Raw genomic sequence first — 18603 nt, 5'->3', positions numbered from 1 at the left:
CAGACGTGGAGACTTTTCGATAATAAAGCATTAACTTTATAAAGAGAAAAAATACAATGATATTTTAGAGAGATAACCTTTGAAAATATGTATGCTGAAATGGTTAAGAATGAAGCGATTATTAACCTTAAGTTTGAATAATTCATGATATATTTTATAGCTCATGAGTCTTATCTTTTTAAGGGGAAAGGGGGCTAAAATATAATTTTACTTTTGTGATATTTTGAGTTTTATTCAACTTAAAATAAAATATATTAAATTCATATAAAATAATGAAGAACCCATGTGGGGTCCTAAAGGAACCCCCAAGGAAGTGTTGGGCTCGAGACGCATGCCTAATTCCATGGAGGTTCTAGGGTGCATACCTAGCACCCCTAATAATTTAGGTGTTGAAGCGCCCAACACCTTAATTAAATGGGTCTAAATGTTATACTCGAATCCAATAACAAGTGCTTATATGCCCCAACACCTAAAATAATTAGGTTTGGTCATAACAGATGGACCTAATAAAGGGTGATGACACAATCAACACCCTCACTTGATAGGAAGAAGGGTGTTATCGTATCCAGCATACCCAATTAATTAGGGGGTGATGGTGCCAACACCCTTAACTCTTGCTAGGCGTGAGATACCCAGTAAGTTGTGACATCTAGTATAGGCTCGAGCCATAATACCTGAGCCCACGTATCTTCGTAGTAATTAAGCTCGAATGTAGGAGTTCGAACCTAGAGAAAATATCTTTTAGGCCTATTTGAGGGGGGGTTTAGGTCCATTTTATTTTGATTCATCAACAACCCTCAATTTTTTATGGTATTAATCCATAAAGACTTGTAAAAGTATCTGGTTACCATGACGAGTTCATTGAATTTCTTTTGTATCAGAAGAAGGGTTGAAAATCTATGTAATAAACTGGAAAGTCCGTGTGTTGAGGTGTGCATTATTTTTTAAGAAACTTTTAAGTATATAGAGAAGAACTATGAAAGAGTTTATACTTAGAAAAATTCTTAGAAAAGTGAAATGAGATATAAAGGATTTTATACTTGGAATTTTTTATAAAAGAAAAGGCTTATACTTGGAAAAATTTCTAAGTGGTTAGTAGAAACCTATGGAGGGTGAGCCTATATATAAAAATTTTTCTAAAAGATTGAAGGGTATCTAAGAAAGGTGACCTATGTTGACACGATCAAAATATTGATATCTTATCTTAAGTGCAGGAGTGTCGAAGTAATAAACAACCCAACAAGACTGAAGTCGAATCATATGGAGGCGAATTATATAAAATTATAACAAATATATATATATATATATATATAATGAGTAGTTTATGAGAATTTTATGGGATATTGATATAAGAATTAAACAAGAATAAAACAATTGTTAAGGTTAGAAAATTCACTAATGGTATTTCAAATAAGTATGTTATAAACTCTTTTTATTACTCAATTGGAAACTATACATAAAGGAAGTTCCAATGAGATGATTTGTCATTAATAACTTATTGGTTGAGTGTTCATTAGTTTCACAGATTTGACTATAATTTCTAGAACAAATTTCAATTCACCACTAATTTTTAGTTCTAGTGTCTCGACTTTTCTAGCTAAAGATGTAAATTTGGCTTAGAGGTCATAATCTTCCCTAAGGTTGTACATTTTTCCACTAGATGGATAAGATTGAGTTTTACTTAGTGCCTCTTAAATACCTGTAGTGTCTTAATTTTAAGTATTTTTAGCTAGCAAGTCTAAATACTTTATTGCTTTATTAGGGTCTTTATTTTCAAAAGTTCCATAGCACATCAATTCCATTATTTGTCTATCTTTAGGTGTTCACCTTTCATAAAAAATGTGAAACCAATCTCCCTGATTCAAAACCATGATGAAGGCAAGTATTAAGCAAGTCTCGATACTTATCTCAATATTGGTAAAATGTTTATTTTGGTTTTTTAGTGAAAATGATGATTTGTCTTTTGAAAGAGTTTGTTTTGTGAAACGAAAAAAAAACTTCTTTAAAAATTATTATTGCATTACATCCCAAGCAAGAATAGGTCCTGACCTAAGATTTTGTAGTCATATTTAGCTTTATCTTTTAATGAAAAAAAAGGTTTTAATCTAATGGTGTTCATGTTACAATTTAAGCCATTATAAGTGTTATAAACTTCTTCAAATTCTCTCAAATACAAGTATGAGTTTTTTATATCTAATCATGAAAAGAAGATAAAAGTTAAATAACACCTGATTTAAAATTGAAGTGAGATGCATTAGAAGGGAAAACTATACATGAGGGTGCACTTGTTCTTGTAGGATTCATGTGGTTTCTAAGTGTTCTAACTCGATTATTCTCATTATGAAGCAATTGGTTATCTTTTTTTTTGTTATATTTTCTGAAAATGATGAGGATACCCTACAAAGTCTACCACTTAATGTACATGACCAAACTCTCATGCATATGTAGAAAGAGAATAAAATGGAAAAAATTAAAAGAAATAAAACAAGACAAAACAAACAAAAGTTAGATAAAAGAAAAGGAAAGATAATAAAATAAAATATATAATTTATACAATAATTTACCTTCCCGGCAACGGCGTCAAAAACTTGACACGATCAAAATATTGATATCTTATCTTAAGTGTAGAAGTATCAAAGTAATAAATAACCCGGTAAGACTGAGTTCAAACCATAAGTAGGTGAATACACACACATACACACAAAAAGTTTGTGAGAATTTTATAGGATATTGATGTAAGAATTAAAGAATGATAAAACAATTGTCAAGGTTAAAGGATCCACTAATAGTATTTCAAATAAGTATAATATAAACTCTTTTTATCACTGAACTGGAAACCACATACAAAGAAGATTTCAATCAGATAAGTTGTTATTAATAGCTCATTATAAATTATTAACATGATCATATTAATTATCTTATTTTAGTAACACAATACTTTTAAATATTGTTAGGAATTTATGATGCTAACTTATATTAACAACAAATCAAATTTTTTTTCCATAACACAGGCATCAGTTATACCATACAGTTGGCTATGAAAGATCAGGCATTTATTATACCAAGTGTTATATAACACAAATATAGATTAACTATTTAACAAGTAAGGTATTAAAAATTAATAAAATAAAAATAATAAGACATGTTAATAGCAAACTTTATTGGATATAAATATTAAAGTCTATGTTGAGTTTATATTACACATATTCTAACACCACTAGTGTACCCTTTTTACCTTTATATAATAAATTTAGCTAAACATAATAAAGAAGAAAAACATAAATAAACTAGATAAGAACATAGTTATAATGAAAAACATAAACAAGAGATCAATGAAAGCAAAACTTAAATATTACTAAAATACAAAGAAAGAAAGCAAGAATATGATCTTGATCTAAACACCAAGATGCCTAAATACATGACAAATGCCTCTTTTTATAGGTTAAAATTTAAAACTATTGATTTGATGACTAATAATTGAGTAGGTGGCCACCTCTTGACTTAATAATAATCCTTATCTTTTTGTTTGTAGAAAACGTCATTGCTAACATTAGAATTTGAACAGATAGTCTCATGAAAGTTCTGGAAAATTATCTCAGCTTTTTAACAAAATAAGAATGAGGTCATTTAGACGTCTAGAACTTGAGATATGGGCCGAACACTAAATAGTGTCTGTGCTGAAGGATAGATTCAAACTTCTCTTTTGATGCTAAGATTTGGACTTCCAAATGACATAATTGAGTTTGGACTCCTCATGAATGTTTTAGGCATGTGGCTTAGCTTTCTAGCCATATAAACCAAACTAAAATCCAAGATCTACAGCTTTGAGATATGACCCAATAACTTAACAGTGTTCTAATATGAATTAAATTAACATCTTTTTTTTCTTCTAATATGAATTAAATTAACATCTTTTTCTTCTTCTAAACTTAACCTTTTATTTGTCCTTTCACTTTCAATAGTTAATTAATTAGTCAATCATTTGAATTGTGAGATATGGCTGCATTTAAAATAAGCATTTATTATAAATTAAAGTTATCTTATATTATTAAACTTGTTATTATAAAACATGCTTAAGTTAGGGAATTTAATGATACTTTAAGTGCAATATGATGATATAAAAATTTAATACGAATGCACTTTTAAGTATTAATATATGTCAACGCCTATGTTTAAAAAAATTTCTAAAAGGCTATAAATATCAACACCCATACATAGAAATAATTTTAAGGGGCAAAAAAGAGTGAACCCATGTTAACGCCTATGTTTAGAAAGATTTCTAAAGGGTAGAGGGGAGGAAACCCATTTTGACAACCTTATAAAAATTTCTAAAAGGTGAAAGGGAATAAACTTATGTTGATGCTTATACTTAAAAAAAATTCTAAGATGAAAAAGGGATAAATCCATAAAGGGTGGTTCTATCGCACTAAGAATATGTCAGTCCAAAATTGAACTAAAAAATAGAGGATTTGAGATCAATTCCTGGTGATTGTGATAATATTGCTCTAAGTCAATTCCCTTTAAGGATAATAGTAGAAAGCCTTTCATTGGAGATTTATAGTTAAAAAATGTATGTTAGATAAACATTATTTTTATATAAAAAATAAACTTATATTTTTATTAAGCATTATGCATCATAAAGTGATTTGTTGAACTTTAAAAAGCCTGGGTAGTTTGGTAAGCCTGGGGTGTTTGGCATGAAACAACAAAATTGATAATTGAGGTCCATTTCATGGTAGCTAAAGGGAGTGTGTTTGGAGTATTAATTATGTGCATGAGTATCATAATGGCACGAGCAACCCCTAAAAAGACTTGATAGTATAAAGGCAAAATACTCTTTTGAAGGTCATTCTACTTAGGCATTTTTAGGTGGTGATTTGGCCTATAAGGGTTAGAAGTAGTCGATGACTATGGTGATAGGGTTAAATATATTACCACAAGTGTTAAGACTTCTAGGGTGGTAAGGTTTGATTTTGTCCCTATGCTGCTAACACGACTTGAGTAAGAACTTGAACCTAGTTGATGAGTTATTAAAGGTATGGTTGGGTAAAAGTGCCTAAGAAGGCGTATATTCATCACGCATTTTAACCTAGGTGTATCTTGGTTTTATGCCATATAATAACCTAAAATATCAAAAATATGTTTCAAAAACCAATGGTTTTTTAATTAGTTTCCCACATATAATGCTAATTAATGAGTCCTAAAAACCCAGGTGCTTAGAAATAAGGTTGATATGTTAGATAATTGGTTGATCTCTTAGTTCAAGTAATTTGATATATTCTCTCTAATCAAGGTGTATGGTGTCTTGATATGGAAAACATCTTTACTTATGTGTGTTTTGGTTATATGCTATAGAATGACCTAAAAATATCAAAAATAAATTTTAAAAACTAATGGTTTTTTTATTAGTTTCCCATGGACAATGCCAATTAATGAGTCCTAAAAATCAAGGTGCTTAGAAATAAGGTTGATGTGTTATATAATTGGTTGATCTCTTAATTCAAACAATTTGATATATTCTCTCTAGTGAAGGTGTATGGTGTCTTGATATGGAAAGCATCCTAACTTAGGTGTGTCTTGGTTACGTGCCATATAATGACCTAAAAATATTAAAAATAAGTTTTAAAAACCAGTGATTTTTTTATTAGTTTCCTACATATAACGCCAACTAATGAGTCCTAAAAACCAAAGTGCTTAGAAATAAGGTTGATGTGTTAGATAATTGGTTGATCTCTTTGTTCAAACAATTTGATATATTCTCTCTAATTAAGGTGTATAATGTCTTGATGAAAGCTCACAGGATTGGTAACTAGCAATAATTTGATCCATTCTTCATAGTCAAAGTGTCTAATGACTTGATATAGAAAGCGTAAGAGGTTGATAACTAGCATCACGTGATACTTGGTAAGCCAAAGTCACCAATAACAATGATAATAATAGGTAGTGCTTGGTAAGCTAAATTATCGGTAGTTGTGGTAGTAGCATGCGATGTAGTGGTTTGATATATAAAGTTTAGGAGGTTGGTAACTAATAGCATATGATGCCTGATAAGCCAGGGTAACCAATAACTATGGTAGGAGCAGGTGACAAGTGACAGGTAGCCGTAATAATAGCAGACGGTGTTTGATAAGCCAGGTAATAAGTAGTTGTGGTAGTATCAATTTGAGCATGATAAGCCATAAGAGTGGTAGCTTATACCTATAGAAGATTCTTTTGATGGATTTGAGGACTCTCTTATCATAACTCAATTTTGAATTTATAAAAAAATAATAATATAAAAAATAAAAAATAATTTGATAATTATGTCTAAACAATATTAATTGAAAATGTAAGGTCTAATAAGAATGAAATTATAAATTTGGAATAATCGATAAGTTTAGGGACTTAATTAAATTTTGAATTAATTTAATTAATGCAATAAAGGGCATAATTAAAGAAAAATCAAAGTTTAGGATCAATTTGAGTTAAAATTGCAAGAAATTAAATTCCAAGAACCAAAATGAATAGCATTAATAATACAAGGAGGTTAATTGATTTTTCTAGAGATAATTTTAAAAGAATAAAAAGTTTGAGGAGTTAATTAAGGACTGAATTGATTAAATTTGAAACTAAGAGCTATTTTGTAAATGATGCAGAAATTCAGGGGTCTAATTGTATTTGATCAAGGGGTGAAATTAAAAAAAAAAAATTCAGAGATAAGAGGTTGATTGCATGATGTTAGAACTTGAAGGGTCAAATTGAAGAATGACCATCTCTACTTAAAATGATGTTGTTCAATCAACTGTTCATTCTTCCCTTTCTCTAAAATAGAGGGTAATTTGTGTAAGAAAAATTGTTAAAATAGCATCAGCCATGCTACAATTCACATCAAATCCAAACTAGAATATAGACCAAATGGTCTACTACAAATTCCAAATTGGTTACGCTTATTTTGCCCCTCGATGTGCCATTAACGTTAAATAAATCCATCGCTAATAGTTTAATAATGATAGGACTGTTATTGTTTTTATTCCAACAAAATACAGACACTTTGCTAGCCATGCTTATCCTTATTCTCATGACAAACAAAATAGATCCACTAAGCATAACCAGGGGTCTATCCCTATAAAAGCAGAGGCAAAGGGGAACAAAACAAAACAAAAAATAGAGTGAGTTAGAGAGAAAAAATGCAAAAACTTAAGGGACTTTTGGATTTCCTTCAAAACTTCAGCAAAGAAATTTTTATTCTCCCTCACAACAGGCTACTGATCCAACAATATAACAGAAACCATGAAAAAAAGAAAGAAAATTAGAGGGAAAAAAAATGAAGGAAGAAAAAAAAGAGGGTAAAGGAACTAGAGAGAATAATAACTATATAGAAACGAACAAAAATAGAAGCAAAAGGGAACAAATAAACCTTGTCCAACCAGCGCATCATTGCCTCATGTCTTCATCTCTAGCAATAATTACACCAAGTACTCTATTGTTATCCCCATCTTTGAATTTTAATTACTCACTTCTTTAGCAAACGTGTGTGAATAATTCACATATGCAAATGATGCTAACTTGGTCATCGGGCAACGCTAGTGACTAAGTTGGGTAGGCTAAATCAAGCCTAACTTGTATGGCTAGGCTAGATCTAGCTAAAAAAAGAAAGAACTATTGAAACCAGGCTAGGCCTAAGGTTTAGGCTCAGCTGACCTTTTCTTTAGGCTAAGGGTATGTTCAACAAACACACTTTTATGCCCCTTTCCCTTTCCTTTAATATTTTTTATTTTAATATCTAGTCAAACATGCCTTTTAAGATATTAGAAAATTTTGAAAAAATTTAAGGACCTTTTCAAATTTTTTATAGATCCTTTTTAATTTTTTACGACTTTACTTAGTATTGGGTTATAGAGTTATATTACATAATGTGAATCTAGTATAAAATATATACCTATCTTTTTTGGTTTTTTTCTCTTTTCTAAAAAAAATAAAAGAAGAAGATAAAAACTCCCTCTTGAAAAAAAAACGAAAAAAAACATGTTTTACTTTCAAGTTAAATTTTACTTATTCATTGGCACCAAAGTCAGGAATATTTATATTCATTAATGTCAAAATTAGAAGCATCTTCGATGTTCACTAATGTCATAATTAAAAATCAAAACACTGGAATTGAAATTTATCCTGAACCCCAATATTCACTAACGCTAAAGTCAGAAACATCATATTTTTTTATGTAATATTTACCAATGCTAGGTTTGGAAAGTATTTGTAGTTGAATATTCAAATGACATAGAGTTAAGAATATTATAGGCATACCATTAAAAGCAAAAATACAATAAATCTTTAGCAATTTAAGACAAAACCAGCAATATAGCCTACCTCTAGGAGGACACTTAAAGGGTGATAGTATCTTTCTTTTTGCATAACCAGTTTAGTACCATATAATCTTTATTGACCAGTTATAGTTCATAGTGACTATAATACTAGATGACGACTCTTTGCCTTTAAGAATAAGATACCAGATATATGTTTTTTTCCTAGAAATCTAAAAGTCATTGCAATGCCTAATGCGATATCCTTGATGGTTAAGTTAATAAGTTTGTAAAGGGAAAAAATGCATTGATATTTTTAAAAAATAGACTTTGAAAATATATATGCTGAAAATGTTACGAATGAAGAGATTGTGAACCTTGAGTTTGAATTATTCGTGGTGTGTTTATAATTGATGAGTCTGTATTTTTATATAAATGATTTGCTAAAATATAATTTCACCCATGTAATATTTTTTGTTATATTCAATTTAAAACAATACATATTAAATCATTATAAAATACTGAAGGACTCACGTATGGTCCTAGAAAAAATCCTCAAATAAGTGTTAGGCTCGAGGCACGTGCCTGAACCTATAAGGGTTTTGAGGTGAATGCGTAATGCCCCTAAAAAATTAGGTGTTGAAAAGCTCAACACCCTAATTAAATTAGTCTAGATGTTATATATGTACCTAATAATAGGTGCTTATGCGCCCCAATACCTGAAATAATCAGAATGTTATGCCTAAACCTAAATAATTAGAAGGGTGCTAATGTGTACAACACTTCAATTGATTAAATAGTGCTAGCGCTAATACCCCTAACTCTTGTTGGGTAGGACACGCTTGGACACCATGCATGAGCCCATATATCTTGGTAGCAATTGAGCTCGTGTGTGATAGTTCGAGTGCAAAGATGTTTTATTGGGGCCGTTGGGGGAGGGGTTAAGTCTATTTTATTTGGATCCATTAGAGAGAATAAAATATTGGTAGATTTATGTTTTTGACTTGAATCGCTTATATGAAGGAGTCACATGTTATTATTGGAACTAACATTAGTAAGAAATCAACTTCATCATCTCAACAACAAAAAGATACCTCATCATTCAAGCCTAAAAAAATAACACTATCCTCACAATCTAACAAAAACTACTAAGCCAAAAAGCTAAGCCATAACCTTAGATTTCTTAGGTTTGTTATATCATTTTCACTTGCTTTTTAAATTGTAATTTTCTTTATGTCTTATTTAGATTTGTTATGTACTTGCTATATTTCTAGTTTATTAAGCTTTTATAACTCATTATTATGAATTGTCATAGCCTTGATGAATTATTTTGGATGCTCTAAGACTTCATTATAATCTTGAAAATATATTATGATTGTTATATAAATTTTGTATTATTGTTGTGTTTTACAGCTATTAGGTTTTGTTTTTCTGTTTTATCATTATGTTGCTCAAATCATGCATTCATAAATATATTATGATTGTTATATAAATTTTGCATTATTGTTGTGTTTTACAGCTATCAGGTTTTGTTTTTCTGTTTTATCATTATATTGCTCAAATCATGCATTCACAACATAACTTGCATTACACAAACACATAACATGTAAAATCTCCATTACATGTATTTTATTCACTCTATAAACATTAAAATAATTTAGAAAGCTAAAAAACCTAAAAGTAATGTTCTTAATCCCATTATAATGCTCTTTATATATTACAAATTTGGATTAATCCCTTGAACAACATCTTTCAAGTTTTCAACCTCATTTTTCATTTTACTATTTGTTCCAAAATCTTTATTCACATTTTGCAGCCAACCAATAAACCCATAAAAATCATACCATTAGAGCAACTAGGTATTTTTGTAGTCTCTAAAATCCTAGTTTATTTTTCTATACTTGCTTAATATTTAGTTTACACTAGATCATTGGCCTGCGCTACGCTGTTAGTCAAATCAAATTTTTTAATATAAAAAATATCAAAACATTACTAATGTTTTTTTTTTGGTAGAATTTCTTTTATAAATCATGTGAGGAATGATCCAATATGACTCGGTCGACTTAATGACTCAAAATGTAACCTAGACAATTGGTAAAAATATAGTTTAACTTGAAATAAATATTCAATAAATTTTCTTATAAATATTGAGATGACAATATACGAAATCGATCTTGGTTATCCCGAGTTAACTTATCAATTCACATGTCGAGTTATGAGACCATAACAACCTAAAAAATAACAAATCAAATTAAATTATGAAGCCTAATTTCTAATAAATCTAATGTTGAATGATAAAATAAAAAAATCAACTAAAAAGATGATAAAAAATGATCCAAGATAATTCGGATTAATTTGTCAAATTCAAAGCTTAAGTCATGAGATCACAACAATCCAATAGAAATAAATTTAAAATAAATTATAAAACTTAATTCTCAATCAATCCAATATTGATAGATAAAAAAAATAGTTAAAAAAACAACTTCAATCAATGCAGGTTAATTTGCTAAACTTGTATCCCAAGTTATGAGATAAGAATATCCTTATAAAAAACAAATTAAAACAAATCAGGAAATCTAATTTCTAATCAACCCAATGCTGAAAAGGTAAAATTAAAAAAAATATCAATTAAGAAAAAAGAAAAAAAATTAAGTTAATTGAGTTAACTAATCAAACCCTTATTTTTTTAGTACTTTTAGAAATTGAAATACTCTAAAAAGTTTCAAACATGAGATTTCATCAAAAAAATTTAAATTGAATTTAATTAAGAAGGTTTCAAACATAGTGTTATTATCTAATGTACATTAATATTTGTAAGCCTAAATATCATAAAAAATATAGAATTCAAATGAACTTGAAGATTATGAATAAACATGAAAATATAAAGAAGAAGAAAGAAAAATAAAGATCTACTACTTATATGATCGAATCTTTACGGTGAGTTTAATATTTTTATTTTCTATAAAAAAATATATATGCAAGTTTTTTCAACACATTTCTATATTTCAAAAAAATTAAGTGCAAATCAAAAAGTTTACACATATATGTAACCAAATAAACTGAGAACTATGTGTGCTAATAAATAAATAAATAATTATTAATCATACCCGGTTAATCTCACAAGATGAGGCATTTACCTGATTATATTTGCTAAATCTTTTTATTACAATATTTTTTTATTCAATCAAATAATAACAAAAATAAACAAACACATTAAATTGATTTAATAAAATAAAAAGAAAAACAAACAAACACATTAAATTGATTTAATAAAAAAGAAAAAAATTATATGAGACTATCCATATTAGAAATATTATTTGAAAATAAGAAATTATCTTAAAAAATATAATTCATTCATTCAAAAGATAATAAGAAATATAGATGAAATAGAAAAATCTCTTTGAAAATTAAACACAAATCCAAAAAATAACCTTCATTTAAAAAATATTCTCTAAATAAAATAAAAGAAAGAAGGGTTATTAATCTAAATATAAATATTTTTTTTAAAGACATTAATTGAAAATAATAAAAATAAATAAATTAGATGACATCGTCTGATTTTGTCCAGATTCTGGCTATTGTAATGATTGAAAAATAAAAGCTTAAGTTTTTTTACCTCAAAACCTATTTTTTCAGTCTATTTTTTTTACTTAAAACATTTATAAAGCACTTTGAAAACCACGATAAACCTATCTATGACTTAAAAAATTCAAAACATCATCCAAAAAATTGAAATCAACCCAAAATGAAAAATCACACTAAGTTCATGTATGTTTTTTCATGAATTTTAAAGGTGAAAAAACCTAATATTAATTTCCTTTATCAAAATGAATCATTTGATATAAATATCTTTTGTTTAGACAGTCTGAATTAGTGTCAACAACATATATTTTTCTTTCTAATATTGGAGTTCAACAACCTCTCTCTCTTCTCTCAATAAGAGACAAAAAAATAACAAAAATGAGTTTTTATACCAAAATTAGTTTTGAAAAATATTAAGGAGTTTAAATTGTATAATCTATGTTATTTTTTAAGTTCAATGACCAAAATTCATCTTTTTTTCAAAATTTGTGGTATGTCATCTATATTTAATGTCTTTTTTATTTAGATCCTTCTTTTTTCTATCCTACCTTTTTTAAGAAATTAAAATTAATTAATTTTTAATTTATATAAAATCACAAAAAAAATTTAAAACTAGATTTTAAAAATAAATTTTTTTGCACAATCAACACTTTTTTACACTTGATCGTATTTGAGAGTGTGATTGTAGTTGTTTTTCAAATTATTTTTTACTCAAAAATTTATTAAAATAATATATATTTTTTATTTTTTTAAAATTATTTTAAACATTAATGTATCAAAATAATCTAAAAATACTAAAAAAAATTAATTTAAAATAAAAAATATTTTTTAAAAATAAAAACAAAGATGACCTTAATGTCAAATACATAATTTCACAACAATTTTTTATACAAAATCCAAGAGGATTGATGGACGGAGGAGGGGTGCAAGTTGTAAAACGACATCGTCAAAACAAATTCACTACCCTTGCTGGTTACCAAGCTAAACACGTCCCACGTGCCGCGTCCTTTCCAATCCGAAACTTCCATGAAAATACAGATTGCCTCAAATCTCATACAAAAAATGAGAAATACGTAAAGATTCCCTAAACCCAAACGACGAGAATTTCTTCTCCTCGAAATCTCCTCTGATAAATCAATCCTTCTTTTCTTCCCCTATTTATTGAATTTATTTATTTATTTATTTTTTTATGACGCAGATTACACCAATAAATCACCAAATCTCTCTTTCTCAGATTCTAGGGTTTGCAAAATTCAGAACTCCTGGATCTAGTCTCCCTTTCAAATTTAGGGTTGCAAGAGTTTCGATTTCCTTTGATTGTTAACGAATTTGCTTTTGGTTCGCTTTATCGCCAGTTCTGGTTGACTTCTAATTTCTTTACCCGGCCTTTTGGTTTGTGAGGAAGTTTTTGTTTGCGTGGAAGGATTATGTGTTTTCTTTGCGGCGTTTAGAAGTTTGATTCGACTGGGAGTTTGTTATTGTTGTTGTCCTTTTGATTGACGGACTGCTACGTGAAATTTGAAATTTTAGGGTTTTGTAGTAATGGCCTGGGTCGGTGAAGCGGAGATTGAATATGAAAGTGATCCTGAGGAAGAGAAGCGGTTGCTTGGAAGGAGAAGGAGAGAAGCTGCGAGTGACGACGAGGAGGGTGAAGGAGAAGAGAAGCCCATAATTGATCGGAGGGCTCCAATTCACCCTGATGAATCTGACGACCAGGTTGGGGCGGCAGACTATGATGACGACGATGACGAAGAAGAAGATGCATTAAATGGAGATGAAGATGGAGATGACGATGAAGAGGTTTATGATGATGAAGAGGAAGAAGAAGAGGTTTATGAGGAAGAGGAGGGGGGGAAAGGAAATGAAAAGGGAGTAGGAGGCAACGGCAATGTTGGTGTTGAGGTTAGTGAAAAGGAGATTGAGGGGAGGAAGGTAGAGGAGACGGGAGAGGAGAAAGTGGAGGAAGGGGAAGAGGGGAAGAAGGAGAACGAGCCATTTGCTGTGCCTACTGCTGGGGCATTTTACATGCATGATGATAGGTTTAGGGACAGTGCTGGTGGTCGGCACAGGTATGATTGTGCCATTGGTGTGGTTTTAGGATAGAAGAAATTTGTTCTAGTGTAGAGTTTTTTCATAATATATTATATACTGAAGTTTAGTATTGTACACTTAAATGCAAAAGCCTATGAACTTTAATAGTCATTTTTTATTTTTGTGGTTTTTTATTGTAGGCATAAACACATGTCTATATTTCCTTTAACGAGGCATCCGTGGCTCTGATATCTTGGAGTGCTACTTCCTTTGCTTTACGATTCTAGACTTAACCATTGTTCACGTAGATAATTTGTCTTACCTGGGCTTATATAGAAAAACCTGAACTTTCTGTTTTACCTTTTACTTTTTTCGCTTTTGATATTCATAGTCAGAACTTCCTATACATATTGTTACCATGTAGTTCTGAATGATGTGTACCATCTCCTTTCACTTGTTATATCTTAAATAAGTAATTCTAAGTTTAACTTGTACTTGGTTTAGGCGAACCTTAGGTCGAAGGAAGCTGTGGGAGTCCAAGGACACTAAGAAATGGGGGCATGACAAGTTTGAAGAGATGACTTTGCAGGAAAGGCATTATGAACCGGTGATAATTTCATACAAAACTTTATTTGATGTGAGAGTCCATTTTCTTCCTTTTCCTTTTTGTTGCTTCTTACTGAAACCTTCCTCATAATAATTCAGGGAAGAAGGAATGCTAAAGGTAATTTTCATGCCCGTGGTGGTAAAAATCGAGGTCCAGAACAAGGATATGCCAGACGGAACAGGTTGCAATCATTTAGTGATGGTAACAATCAGAACCAGGCAGCGAAAGTTGTGAGAGGTAGAGGACCCAGAAAAGGTGAATCTACTTTCAAGAGCCGCAGAGAGACACCTCCAGTGCAAAGCAAACAGCCTGGGAAGCCCCTTGAAAAACATTCGCATGGCAGTTCAGGGAGAGTTTTGATATCAGCATCAAATACAGAATCTGATCAAGTGCCCACTGCTCGAAAAAACTCAAACTTGAGTTCTGCTTCTCCTCCTTTTTATCCTTCTGGATCTTCAAGTAAAGACATCACCTTAGGTCAGAAAAGGGATGTACACGGTGCAAGCACAAGCAAGAATCATCGCACTCCTGTTATAGATGAGAATTTTCCTATGCAGCAAACCAGTGCATTGGTGAGGGGGAAGAATATAGCTGACTCTGTTGCAATTGACAAGCTTTATATTGATGATTCCATCTCTCCAGCAGGGAAGACTTTGAACAATATGCAAACGCCACCATCTGTATCTTCTGTGGTCAGCACTATCCAATCTTCGCAATCCAGGGCTCAAGGAAGGGGTGTGGCTATGTCAAGCCAGAGGAGTTATCAGGGGACTCCACAGCACAAACAAACCAACAGAACCTCTCCCACCACACCGCTTCACTCTCGTCAGCGAAGTCCTGCTCAAAACCTCATTCAACCAGCTCCTGCTCAGTCACTAGTCCAACATCCTGGTATTGGCTCTCAAGCCTCTTCTCCACCAAAAACTGCTTTGTCACTAAATTCTTATGAAGCTGGTGAAGCAGAGACTGCTGTGGAATCAAGTAAATCCAGAACTGCATTGGTTGGAAAGGGAAAAGGCATTATTCAAGGAAATGGAAGGGGATCTTTTCTTTATGGTGGGGCAGAGGTTGTGGGAGCCACAAGGAATATGAGTGTTGGGCATGGTGATCAGAACCTCCCCGGAACACCAACTTTTTTTCCAGGTATAGTTTTTTTTTTTTTTTTGGATTGCATTGCTTATCATCTAAAATGAAAAGAAGAAGAAGAAGAATTGCAATATTGGGAGCCTTCATTATGCAAGTGTGAGAGGCGCTCATGCTAATGCTTTATCCTTATTATTATTTTTCTATTCAAATCATGGACATGTTCTTCATATTGTTTTCTTTTCTGTGTGTTTGGTATCTTCAAGGTATCCTTTGTAGGAATAGCTTTCTTATCATGAGCTGTTTTAGTGGTCTTGTCCATGCTTTATGTTTTTAAAGAAGCTAAGGACTACATTTTGTATATTTGTGTTTAAGTAATTCATTTTGTTATGGTGGTTGATTGGTATGCAGTTATGCAATTTGGCAGTCAGCATCCTGGTGGTGTTGGAGTTCCTGCGGTTGGCATGGCATTTCCTGGATATGTTGCTCAGCCTCAACTTGGTTTAGGGAATTCTGAAATGACATGGTATGCTGAATCTGTCACATAACTGCAATATAACTGACAGGGTTTTGGTTTTACCTCGGGTCTTGCATGGTCTAGGGAGGTGCTGTCTATGTCCCATCAATTGGCATATTGCAGTGGTGGATTCAGATTATTATGATTCAGCTATAAAAAAACAGAACAAAAGTAAAGAAAATGAACTGATTGCTAACTGTGTTCTGAACACAATGGTGTTTTTCTGTCATGCAATGGTTTTCTATATATCTTGAAGCAAATCTGTTTCAGTTGATGTTTATAGTAGGAATTACTGCCCTGTTCGTTCATTCCATTATGCGGTCTTTCTCTTTTGGTTTCTTTTCTTTATATTGTAAAAGGCAAATAATAAATTGTTATAATGATGTTCAGGTTACCAGTTTTGACTGGTGCTGCAGGAGCTTTAGGGGCTCCTTATTGTTCGCCTTATCTTACAGTTGATGGTGCTTATCATGGTTGTCCATCCAGGCAAGCATCTTGCTTGGGTTCTTCAAGGTTGTTAGCAAATTGTCATTGTCTTGGATGTCCAAGTGTTTTGTTGAATTTCTTCATCGGGTCCTTATATCCGTGTTTGTTAATTTGTCCATAAAAATCTCTGCTAAACAACAGCTTTTTATTGCGTGAGCTATTTGTAATACAAAAAAGAAAAGAAAAGAAGAAGACATTAACAGAAGGACCCAGTTGAGAAATGGGTAAAACATTGGGGACCTAACTGATAAATTTGTTTTATGTTGGGACATGATTGATAATGGCTATACAGGTTATGTATTAAACTTAGGATTGGCCTATATTCTAGCTGGCAATGCCAAACCTTTTCCGAGTTAGACATTGTGATCTGGATGTAAATTTCTTGGGTGTTTTTTTTTTTCATTTAAAAAACATCTTTTTACCTGGAAAGAGAATTAGTAGATTGCTTAATGTTGTAAGGACTTTAGTCATGCCTGCATGCTTCTTTGCTTTGTTTGTCAAAATGGTGATTGAAGAATGCTATAGCTTAGTTTTGTTTTGTCTTGTCAATTTATATGGAACTTTTTTTTTTTATAGATCATTCACTTTTGCAATTTTGAAATCTAATTGGAAATTGGTAGTTTGCTGGATGATTTATAATTTTTACTACTATTTAAAGTGTTTGACTGGATAGTTACAGTTTTTAATGTTAGATGATATCAATATTTCTCGTTGTATTTTCAATTATATGTTGCACTTCTCTTTAGCACTTTTGTTTTTTTGTTTTTTTTTTCCTTGTGCTAAGTTGCTTCGTCTTTGTTGACTTAAATGGCATTATTCTGTTGACACTTAGTCAGAGCAGTTTTGATGGTTTGTTTTCCTTTGCAGTGAAGAAAGTAGTTCCAATGTACCTGATAATGAATGGAAGCCTGCTCAGAGACCTGGTAAGGAACAATCTTAATCTTTCTGTTGCAATGCTTAGATTCTGTTGACTTGATTTTGAACAGGCCTTGTCATTGATTGTCATTGTTATGTTTCTATGAAATTAACTGTCTCACAGAACTTGCAAGTGATGAATTTGGACAGCGACAAAAGCCTCGCAGGCATGTTAAATTTCTAAGCTGTTGCTTTCTGTTACCCCCCTGCTACTCTCTAGGTTCCTTGATAAGGTAGCTGACCTATTTTTGTCTTTGTAGATACTCGGAGATGGATTTTAAGCAGCCAAGTACCAGCACTTAGATGAAATGGAGCGTGTTTTAATATGCAGATAAAGGTTAAATTCTGTTCAGTCAACTTTGTATTTTGTTTGTGTTACGAAATTCTTAGATGTGATAATGTGTTGATGCAGGTCTTCATTCAAGCCCCTTGTGATCTCCAGCTTTTATTCTGGAGGGCTTTGGGCCACAGTATGTCCCAGGATATTTTAGGTAACTATATTTTTAGCCTCTGGTTTTTTCTGTTTGATACTTTCATCTTCTGAACAAAGCACAAGCACCTTACAATTATGCAAGTTAAATCATTTTTCTCTACTGAAAATGCTTTTTATTTACTCTTGATTCTTATCACCTCACAATTGCAGTTATGCAACCAACGCCTGCTCATGCTGCAGTCAATTGGAGAACATAATTGTGGCTTGACGGGTGGCATTTTCTTGTTTAAACTTGCAGTATGAGTGCATTAGAGAAGATCCTGTTGGTATGTTGGTTTCTTAATGTTTGGTGAACAGACTTTTATTTATTGTGTTTTTTGGTGTTTTCAGGTTTTCTTGTGGCTTGGTTTCTTAATGAAGCTCGTGAGAATTGCATGCGGGCTTCTCAAAAAACTATATACTAAAAAAATGAAAAAAAAAGATACAAGAATTATTGTGCTGAAGGTGCTTGCTCCGTGGTGACGTGAGTTTTCCTTTTACATAGTAGCTGGTATATGAGTTTTTTTAATACCGGACTTGCATGACCCTCGTTGGTCGGTCAAGTCTGGTTTTGAGGGTACCTTTTTCCATCTGAGATTTCTTCGTTTAGCTCAGGACCGCCTTCCTGCTG

At 31.3% G+C, this 18603-nt stretch overlaps 1 protein-coding gene across 5 annotated transcripts in view; it reads left to right on the top strand.

Annotated features, from left to right (window-relative positions):
* The first annotated feature begins 12867 nt into the window (after window positions 1-12867).
* The window catches only part of LOC105109642 (dentin matrix acidic phosphoprotein 1-like), a 5877-nt gene continuing 141 nt past the window's right edge, over window positions 12868-18603 (top strand). The window contains exons 1-11 of one of the 5 annotated variants that reach the window (XM_011004405.1): window positions 12868-13930; window positions 14397-14499; window positions 14598-15642; window positions 15994-16108; window positions 16490-16585; window positions 17453-17508; window positions 17625-17667; window positions 17761-17837; window positions 17913-17991; window positions 18144-18230; window positions 18324-18433. In XM_011004405.1, the coding sequence (XP_011002707.1) occupies window positions 13404-13930; window positions 14397-14499; window positions 14598-15642; window positions 15994-16108; window positions 16490-16585; window positions 17453-17508; window positions 17625-17667; window positions 17761-17803 (2028 nt within the window). In that variant the 5' untranslated portion in view covers window positions 12868-13403 and the 3' untranslated portion in view covers window positions 17804-17837; window positions 17913-17991; window positions 18144-18230; window positions 18324-18433. Of the gene's footprint in view, window positions 13931-14396; window positions 14500-14597; window positions 15643-15993; window positions 16109-16489; window positions 16613-17452; window positions 17509-17624; window positions 17668-17760; window positions 17838-17912; window positions 17992-18143; window positions 18233-18323; window positions 18601-18603 lie in introns of those variants that run through there. The other 4 variants (XM_011004404.1, XM_011004402.1, XM_011004401.1 and 1 more) reach the window with 4 other exon arrangements.

Source organism: Populus euphratica, unplaced genomic scaffold (genome assembly GCF_000495115.2).
Source record: "Populus euphratica unplaced genomic scaffold, PopEup_1.0 scaffold224.1, whole genome shotgun sequence".
Taxonomy (NCBI): domain Eukaryota; kingdom Viridiplantae; phylum Streptophyta; class Magnoliopsida; order Malpighiales; family Salicaceae; genus Populus; species Populus euphratica.
Note: the sequence above shows the minus strand (reverse complement) of the source record. Positions and strands in the feature narration are given on the sequence as shown.